Here is a 10265-nt window from a genome sequence, read left to right as displayed (position 1 = left end):
GAGAAAAGCACCTCTCGAAGGTTGAGAAAGAATCCTTGGACATTGTGGCGGATGCCTTATCACGAAAACCAGAGAGTGAAGGATGAACAAAGACAATCAACAATTATATATATATGTAAAAAAACAACAAACAAAAAACAAAACAAAACCACATACAAAACTGATGATGATGATGATGATAATAATAATAATAATAATAATAATAATAATAATAATAATAAATTTATTCCCCAGCCACTCTGGGTGGCTTCCAACCGAATATTAAAAATTATACAGCATCAGACATTAAAAACTTCCCTAAACAGGGGTTTAACTTTTAAAAGTTAAATAGTTGTATATTGCATTGACATCTGCTGGGAGGGCATTCCACAGGGCAGGAACCACTACCGAGAAGGCCGTCTGTCTGGTTCCCTATAACCTCACTTCTCGCAGCGAGGGAACTGCCTGAAGGCCCTCGGCGCTGGACCTCAATGTCCGGGCAGAACGATGGGGGTGGAAACGCTCCTTCAAGTATACAGGACTGAGGCCATTTAGGGCTTTAAAGGTCAGCATCAACACTTTGAATTGTGCTCGGAAACGGACTGGGAGCCAATTAAGATCATTCAGGACCGGTGTTATATGGTCTCGGCGGCTACTCCCAGTCACCAGTCTAGCTGCCTCATTCTGGATTAAAACGAAAAGGGATTATTTTGGAGTTAAAGTTGGTGTCATTGGGGTGTAAGTCAGTGCAGGCATGTGTGTACAAATAGACATCCATTGGTGATTCTCAGGTCTCTTGTACCATTTGAGCCCATTTTCTACTAGTGGACCAGATATAATACTGCATTTGTTTCTTAAACGGACAAAGACCACTGTTGATATTGGCTGTTGCTTGTGCAAAGTTTTCCCATGTTGTTCTTTAGATTATGTGCCTCGATGCTCCTGTGTTACCGTTCTTTTCTTGCATAACTTGCAAGGAATGATTTACTAAGGAGGAGCCATCGATTTAATCAAACTCTTATTAGTTAACAGAATTCTATAAAGCAGGTTCCTTGAGAGCTCTGAAAGTGAGCCTTGAAAAGCTGAAATGCTCCAAGCTACAGAAGAAATCAGTCTCTCCCTCTCTCTCCCACATTTTTGACTCTAAAAACAAAAGGTAGGCACATTGTGCAAGTGGAACCCTGCTCATTCGGCATGGGATACAACCCTTAATTTATATCTTGGAAAAATCAAATGGAGTATTTTTCTTGTTACTATTTTGGACATACAATGTTTTCCACTAAATGATTGTTACATTTCTTAGTGATGAAACACGAGACTTATATAGAGAATTAAAGTGATTTTCAGGCTTCATGGCATTTTATTTCTTTATCACTTTTAAGCAATGGATTTTATTTTTATTTAAATGTTTATAAAGCACCCATTCATCTATCATATCACCAGGTGGTACATCTCGATGTCATGCATCATATTCTATATTACGGCCTGAAATGTCCTAACAGGTATAAAAGACAAGCAACACACTGGCGACAACTTTGGTTTCCTCAGCACCCAACAGAGCCTTGAACTTTCTCCCATAACAATTCCCCGCCTCCTTATACCATGCACTGAGCCCATGCTTGCAAGTGCCTTCCTTGTCAGACGCTACGTGGGAGGAGAGAAATTGGTGCAAGGAGGAGGCAAAAAAAGAAGAAAGATCTATCTTGGCAGTGATATCTCAGTATGGGAACACCTGCCCAATAGGGCCTATTGTATGTCTAGCCAACTCTCTGTATTATCATAGATGAAGCTGAGGGCAGCATTCCCTCCATGGAACGTCTTTGGGCACCACATTCCAGCAGCAGTTTCAGCCAGAGCTGGCAATGGAAGCCAGATGGGCGGTGAAGAATACCTTTCTCTTTGCCACCCTGTGGTCCCCAGGCACATCTATGGTTTGGTCCCAGGAAGCCCGGAATATATGTCACCCCAATTTCTTGAAGCTGATCAAGAACCCAGGAGGAAATGGCAAGAGTTCCCAACAGATTCCGTCTTTCATTTCCCCTGTATCCATTTCCAGGGAGCAGTTTTTTGCTTCCTTCCCACCTCCCCTGAGTACAAGAATGAGTGTCAGGATAGCAGCACTGACCAAACTATGATGCCAGGCAGCATAAAGTGAGGCCAAGGGCTGCTATTTTGCATGCTGCACACATGCACTTGAGAAATAACTATTTCAGGGTGAGAGAGAAAAGCCTTATTGTGTAGGGCAAAGCCAGCTTTGAGTTGAAAGCAGCACCATTTTAATAAACACTTAAAGCGGGGGGGGGGAATCCTTTATTGCCTCAATGATGGGTCAAGTCTCTGTTCTTTAACTGATGGACCTTTATGTTGCTCACCTGTGATGGAAGAGAAGCATGGGATTCTGCTACGGGGTCTGCAAGAGGAGTAAGATTTCACAAAATGACACCTCTATTTCTTTGTGATTCCCCATTGTCATATAATAGAGAGAACTATTCTCTTCTCTTTATTCTTAGGCAGGCAATGGAACCAGACGAGAAATACCTTTTCGCATACAAAGGATGTTCTTTGCCGTCAGTATTTACTTCAGTGGAGTACTTAGATTCCCTGGAGGGTTTTGAAATAAAAGACAGTGATGTATTTATAGTCACTTATCCAAAATCAGGTAAGAGTACCTTTTCGTAGGTTGAACCATCATTTCAATTCAACCCTGTTGGATACCCACATATATCTACATAGTATCTGTATTATCCTAATGCAAGATTAAAACCAAATGCAAAATTGAGGTCAATGTGGGTAGTATGGAACTTACCTGGTTACATAAAGTTGAGCAGGCCATGTTCTGATTTGTTTTTAAAAAAGAGATGAAATAATGTGTTTTCCACCACTCTCACCATGTTTGAGGTAATGAAAACAACATAAATACACATCAAAAACATTCAAATGCTTTGCCAATCATGGGGGGGGGGGTCCGTATCCAATGCAGTTGTGCCCTACATGCAATAACTTCCACTTCCACACCAGAACTTCCTTCACTCTTTTCTCCCCTTGTGTCCCCAGTGTTCCCCAAATCTGCCTTGGAGGGTTGGTGGGGTGGGGAGGACACAATAACTGGGAGTGGGAGAGGAGAGAGAGGGGAGGTTCTGCATTGTATAGGCATTTAAGACGTGGGTGACATGAAGAAAGGCTTCTGCAACTGCCTTTTGCCTATAATGTTTGTCCCACTGGCCATTTCTCATCCACAATGGAAAGGAAGCCTTGGTCAGTGTTCCTCATTCACCCTTTGCTGCCCTATTTCAGTGGTGGTCTGTTTGACACCAAAATTTGTTGCCCCCCACCTCTCACCTTCTATTTGACATCATAGTGTTGGCTACCCGTGCAGCCAGGTCCCTAAATCTGCCTCTGCTTGCTGTGTTGATTCCCTTCCTCTCTCATTTCTTTTTAGTGTTGCAATTCAGATAGTAAGCTCCACGATGCAGAGACATGTTTTTAGTTATTTCACTCTTTAAAGTACTAAGTACATGTAGTTTCTATAATGAATGAAATTAAAGTAACAGTAAATGTATCCCTGGACCGTTAGTTCCAGTTGCGGATGACTCTGGAGTTGCGTACTCATCTAGCTCTATAGGCCGAGGGAGCCGATGTTTGTCTACAGACAGCTTCTGGGTCATGTGGCAAACTAGAGCAGCTCACAGAAATGCTGTTTACTTTCCCGTCGGAGCAGTATCTATTTATCTGCTGCTAGGTGGGCACGAGCTGGGACCGAGCAACGGGAGCTCACCCCATTGCATGTTGTTTTCAGTTATTTCACTCTTTAAAGCACTAAGTACATTCATGACAATGAATGAAATTAAAGTAAAGGGTAAAGGTACCCCCGACCATTAGGTCCAGTCACGGATGACTCTGGGGTTTTGCGCTCATCTCGCTCTATATGCCGAGGGAGCCAGCGTTTGTCCGCAGACAGCTTCCGAGTCATGTGTCCAGCAAGACTAAGCTGCTTCTAGCAAACCAGAGCGGCTCAAAGAAATGCTGTTTACTTTCCTGTCGGAGCGGTCCCTATTTATCTACTTGCACTTTGATGTTCTTTTGAACTGCTAGGTGGGCACGATCTGGGACTGAGCAACGGGAGCTCACCCCGTCACAGGGATTCGAACCACGACCTTCTGATCAGCAAGCCCTAGGCTCTGTGGTTTAGACCGCAGTGCCACCCGCATCTCCATATGAATGAAATTAAGTAAACTTATTCTCGTTTATAGGCACAATATGGACCCAAAATATTTTGAGCTTGATTTATCATGAAGGTCACCGAGATGGAACCGAAAAAGTCAACTTAGTAGACAAGGCTCCGTGGGTGGAGTATCGTAACCACAATGTGGATTATGTCAGTCGTCCATCACCTCGCCTCTTTGTTTCCCATCTACCCTACTATTTAGTACCCAAAGGCTTAAGGAACAGAAGAGCAAAAGTAGGAAACAGCACATTTATTATTTGATCATATTCAATGTTTGACTTGTCTTCTTTTTATGAACATCTCAGATTCTGTTAACATTTCTCCATTTTTGAGGGCAGTTCATCCAGCTGCAATTCCTTTGTCCATATGAATGAATAATGCTCTGGGCACCCTGAGCTTGAAATAATGCCCATGACTCCTAAACAGCACAGAGTTTATGCTCCACCATAGTAAAAGTCCTGGAGGGTGTTAAGAATAAAACAGGTTCTTTTATCTGAGATTCAGTGCACTTCAGGCAGAACACAAGTAAGCAGTCAGACAACCAATATATTGCAATATCTACATAACATTGCTTTGTTGATTAACAAGCAGAATACATAACAAGATAAGGGAACATGCACTCAGTCTCTCACACAATCACACATACACTCACCACTCTTCTGGATTGGGTGGGCAGACAGCGGGATCCTGGCTGCATCCGACACACCAACCCTCCTGAAAAGCCTGATCTTATATGGTCCTTTTTGATGCACATCTGAATAGTGGCATTTCTCATTGTCTTTGACATTTTCTTGGCAGTCCTCCACCCTTAGCATGTTCTTGGCATATCACAACTCTCATGCTTCGCACCTGGTCTTCTGTAACTTTTGGCACAGTACGATACTCGTTGTATGTAACTAGCATTGCACAGCCAGTCTTTCCACTTCCTTGCAGGTACAGTACTTTTGCCAGAACATGCACATTCTATTCGCTCTTTGATCAGCACAATTTATTAATAGTTCCTCAACAGCATCCATTTTATGTGGTGGTCTTCAGCCATCTTGCAGCCCATTCAAAACATGGCATTCGTTGTGCGAGTACTTGGAGCTTGTAAAGCTGACAGATGCAATCGAGATAAACCTAAAAAAAAAGATGAAAGAAGAATGGGAATGTATAAATAATTATCTAGGGGATAAGGGTTCAACAAGAAAGACCTGGTTATGTTTAGAATGATACCTCATAGAGAAATGTTCCCTGATACCAAGATGAGGGATTCCTTGGAATGCAGATCGAGAGAATTGATAAGAATACAGTGGTACCTCGCAAGACAAAATTAATTCATTCTGCGAGTTTTTTCGTCTTGAGAGTTTTTCAACTTACGAGGCATTCGTCTTGCAAGGTACCACTGCAATGATCTGTTGTAACCTTGATGGAAGCGTACAGTAGATGAGCTTTTCTGTGTTCTGGCTCTTCTTCTTCTTCTTCTTCTTCTTCTTCTTCTTCTTCTTCTTCTTCTTCTTCTTCTTCTTCTTCTTCCCTTTCCCTTTCCCTTTCCCTTTCCTTTTCCTTTTTTCCCCTCATCCTTCTTCTTATGTTTTATGCCATGTACTTTGATATTTTTTGTAGTTTTTTAGCTTTTTCATTATTATCATTATTAAGTAATTTTCTTTTGTAATTTTGGTTGTCTATATTTGTATGTATTTGTTTGAAGCAAAATAAAAGTAATTTTAAAAAACAAAAAAATGGCATTCGTTACAAGGGTGCCATCCAACAGACTAAATAAGAATAAGTTCATTCGACACCATAGGATTGCACTGTGCATGTGACATTCATGCTGCAAAAGAGGGTGAGGCTGCCAGGGCTGTAAAGCAACTTGGAAGCACCAAGAATCCACAAGAAGAGATATTTAAGATCCATCCATTTATTATTTTAGGAATCGAAAGAATTTGTTGTTATTCCTGCAGGTTGTTTATGTGGCCAGAAACCCAAAGGATGTCTTGGTTTCCTTTTACCATTTTTCCAAAACTGTAGTCCAATTAGAAGAGGTAGAAGATTTTGGAATTTTCATGGAGAGGTTTTTGGCTGGAAAGGGTAAGGACAAATTGCTACTCTAAAATGAATCACTCTTGTCCTTTCATCTTTATCCTTTGACAACAGATTAAAGAATTTCTCTCTGTGTTAAGGAACGTTTTCAGAATGCCATGTCTGATGCCATAGGTTACTCTGAGGAAATTCCACATCCATGCATCACAAAGCGTCTCCAACTGAGACTCCAACTACACCATTTTATGCCACTGATGACTGGTGTCCACTGATGCCGAAGGGAGGGTATAGATCTGGCCAACTCCCAAAGGAAATCAGTTGGATTTGTATGCTGTCTGCATCAGGATGCAGCAGCTACAAATCATTACAAGCTGGAACACCCAATGCTTAATCAAGTGTAGATATTTGTGTCAGGTTATAACTCAGAAACCCAGATAGTGTCTCTAAATGTTGCAAGTATTAACTTCCACACCATATAAGGAAACTGCCAGAGTGGGAGGGAAGGGGGCTGGAGGAAGGCTAGACTGATCCCAGCCCACCCATCACTCTCTCATCACATTGGGATGGAAGTGTAGCACCCTGCTTGTGGTTAACGCTTAGCTGGAATGAAATATTCAACGCAGCAATAGAGAAATTAAAATAATAATTTATTTGTCAGACAAATAAATGAGAGGCACAGTGGTATGGTTACCAAGCTCTGGCCTGGCCTCCTGCCATTCTGGCCAGCACTTATATTTCCTTAATCCAGCCCCCTTGCTCCTCCTGTGGCTGCCTCTGTCCAATCAGCCTGGTTGAAATTCCTATTGGCTGTTTGCTAGAACCAATCACAAAAGATACACCCACTTCCTTCTGTCCTTTTATGGAACACAAAGAGCTATATATTCTTCCATCTATAAATGACAAATAAGTAGTAATATATCTTACATGTGTCTCAACAAGGAATCTTAATTACCAGCTCACCTCTTGCCCTCCTTGCCCTATTGCCTTCCAAAACAGATAGTTAATCTTGAATTTTTATCTTCAACAGATGTCAAGGATCTTGAGTTCACATCAACATTGAAAGATCTCCTTCATTTGAAGGTTTCTAAACAAAAAGCCTGACAACTATATATCAGGAGTGCTCTATGGCGTCTCCTGTCTGGCAGGGGGCTAGGCTGGTGGCTGACTTAATTTCAGGATAGTTAAAACTCTTACAACTATATGAAATAAGAATCTAGCATTTCTTAAATCCTTTGCATAATTACATTTAAGCCAATATATTTAATACATTATCATAGGTAGCCTTTTAAAAGGAATAAGGCCTTTGTAAAGTAAAAAAGGAACTCAGTAAAAAAAACAGCTTCAAAAGAAGCCTCTTCAGTTTACACCCCTCCTTTCACCCCTCCTTTCCAGCCAGCTGCTTTCCCATTAGCTCTTCCCAACATTTATTGCCCTTTAACTCTCTCAGTTTAAAAAAAAGAAACAGCTTTAAAAGATTTCCTTAAAATGCTCTCTTTTTCTGCCAGCTAGATGCCTCTCCATTGCTCTTGGCCTTTTTAACCTTAGGAAGAAGATATGGCTCATTTTACTGGGAGGCACATGGTATCATTTTATTATTTACTCATTCCTAATTATGTTTATCTCTGCTTTTTTATCTTCTGTAACATGTAGGATCAGTGTCTGCTCTCAGCCTGTAATTTCCCTTTTTACGACTTTGAGAATTGTTTTCTGCTATAAATCAGGGGGCCCCTTGTCTAGGAGGAAAAAACATTGCCAAGGCCTTTTAGGCAGCTGGTCTTTTGCCTGGCATGAAACATTTGAAAATCTTTAAGATACAGGCCCTGATTGAAATATATAAGCTTTGATAAAAAATGCAGGCTTATGATTAGATGCCTCATAAGCACAGCAGGGAGCCTTAAAATGCAGAACTCTTCTGTAAATTCCTTCTCTGAGAAAGTGTTTGGTGAGGTTGAGTGGTATTAATTCAGCTTCTGTTTAATGGTTTGGTCCACTGCTGGTTCTTAAAATGATTTCTTTAAATTGTTTTAATGGACTTTAAATGTTCGTACTGCTTCTCTCTGAATGTTCTTTTTTTTAAAAAAAAGTCTGATCTACATTTTATGCCAAATCAACTTTTCTCCTATCAGTATTTGGAAGTTTATGGCTGGACCATGTGGAAGGCTGGTACTCTCACAAGGATGACTTCAATATTCTGTTTCTTACCTATGAAGAAATGAAGAAGGTAAGTTATCAAATGCTATCCAGTCCGATATTAAGCATCCATCAAAACTCTCCTTTACAAAATGGAGGAAGGAAGCAATTTGATTATTCAAGTGCCCTTAGCTGCTGCTTTCCCAGCTGGTCTCGCTTCCTTTCCAAAGGATTTTTCAAAGCCGAGCAGGCCATGGATTCGGGTGCAGCTTTCAGACCCTAGACTGCAAAAATGCACTGTAACCATTTCCCCTGAGGCATTATGGGGCTATAAATAAAGTGTCATGATCCCAAGCAAGATATGTCATTTCACAGGCCCTCTGATGCTGAGGAGAGATGTCACAGAACCTCACTTGTGTCTGCAACAGGGACATTTATTTATTTACTTGTGGACTCAGAGCTGCCCCAGAATATAATGCATTCTGCATGGCACATGGAATTAAAGCAACAATGAAAGTATAATGCAATTACAATTATTACAAACTAGGCAAAGAAAGATGCAGGCTGCTTGTTTCCCCTGATTGTAATCCTGCCTATTCCGTGAGTTTTAGTCTCTAAGCTGTCAGGTTTCTCTATTGTGGATGGCCTGACATTAAAACCACGTTCCATTTCACAATCTGAGAAGCTGTGTATTGAAATTATGCAACTTCCTGGGAAAGAGACTGACGGAAAAGGAGGTGGATGCTGTTATGGATCAGGCTACATTTAATAAAATGAAAGCAGATCCTAGGGCAAACTATGACTTCTTTCCACCACATGCCATGGACCACAGCAAAGGACATTTTCTTCGGAAAGGTAAGTTAATGGTGTTGGGTTGAAATAAACGACAGACGAGTAGCAAGTGTCATATGGGAGGCATCTCTCAAGCATGTCTCGGGGAGTCCCTTTTATTGAATATTACAGCATTGCCACATATGTACTTGTTGCTGATTGGTTAACACAAATACAATGCAAAGGTTACATATAAGCATTAATCATGAATAGCTTAAAGGTTGGGAAAGGGAACACAGAATTGGACAGGTGTGACAACCTCCTTGTTAAACTATTACTAGTGATTGATATAGCAAGACTTCATGAACTCAATGTGAACTGAACATTCCAGGGTGAGGAAGGGATGCTTCAGCTTAGAACGGTTTTGCCCAAGTCATGTGCAGAAGCAAAACTTCCCATCATAATGGTAGATCACACTGACTTGGTGCTGCTTGCAGAATCCATGACATATTCACTTGACAATTGCATCTAGGGATGAAATATATCTGGAGTTATGGATATTTGTTTGACCACCACAATGCACGTTCTTTCTGTCTGCTTCCTGGGCCAGGCACTGTTGGAGACTGGAAGAACATGATGACAGTCGCACAAAGTGAAAGGTTTGACAGCGTTTTTAAGGAGAGAATGGAAAAGCTGCCCTTCAAATTCTGCTGGGACATCCATGAGGAATCATGAGTCTGCCTTCAGCCTGGAAGGATGAAATAAAGTGCACTGTATGCATTTAATCCAGCCCTATTTATAAGATTCAGCAGAATATTCTCATGTGGCTTAATAGCTTCCTAATGTTCAAATATGTGCATTAATGTTTTTAAAACACCACAATAAAATTACATTTGTACTGTCCACTTCTTCTCTTTCCACATTCCAACATATCCTAATTTCTGACCCCATGTGCAAAAGTTAAGGAATCCCAAACTAACTTTTGGGATTATTAATTGTATTTTAAATTGGCGCTGTTATATTGAGCCTAGCATTGGATTATTGTAATTGAAAATTAATAAAAATTATTGTTAAAAACCCCCAAACCAACTAACTATTGGTGTCCCAGATGGCAATGTAAATCATCCGGCTCATTCAC

At 40.9% G+C, this 10265-nt stretch overlaps 1 protein-coding gene across 1 annotated transcript; it reads left to right on the top strand.

Annotated features, from left to right (window-relative positions):
* The first annotated feature begins 1020 nt into the window (after window positions 1–1020).
* Window positions 1021–10030, top strand: LOC310841024 (amine sulfotransferase-like). The gene is made up of 7 exons (XM_083731561.1): window positions 1021–1135; window positions 2490–2638; window positions 4230–4438; window positions 6148–6274; window positions 8353–8447; window positions 9031–9211; window positions 9738–10030. The coding sequence occupies exons 2-7, from the start codon at window positions 2497–2499 to the stop codon at window positions 9860–9862; spliced, it is 879 nt and encodes a 292-aa protein (XP_083587687.1). The 5' UTR covers window positions 1021–1135; window positions 2490–2496; the 3' UTR covers window positions 9863–10030.
* Window positions 10031–10265: the final 235 nt, after the last annotated feature.

The sequence above is a fragment of the Podarcis gaigeae genome (assembly GCF_964106915.1).
Source record: "Podarcis gaigeae genome assembly, chromosome: 3".
NCBI classification, from domain to species: domain Eukaryota; kingdom Metazoa; phylum Chordata; class Lepidosauria; order Squamata; family Lacertidae; genus Podarcis; species Podarcis gaigeae.
Note: the sequence above shows the minus strand (reverse complement) of the source record. Positions and strands in the feature narration are given on the sequence as shown.

Excerpts from the sequence above, each read along its gene's own strand:
- LOC310841024 (XM_083731561.1), top strand. The coding sequence starts at position 2,497 with ATGGAACCAGACGAGAAATACCTTTTCGCATACAAAGGATGTTCTTTG. Across the intron at positions 2,639-4,229 it reads AGTCACTTATCCAAAATCAG|GCACAATATGGACCCAAAAT; the intron begins GTAAGAGTACCT and ends TCTCGTTTATAG. Across the intron at positions 8,448-9,030 it reads CCTATGAAGAAATGAAGAAG|AATCTGAGAAGCTGTGTATT; the intron begins GTAAGTTATCAA and ends GTTCCATTTCAC.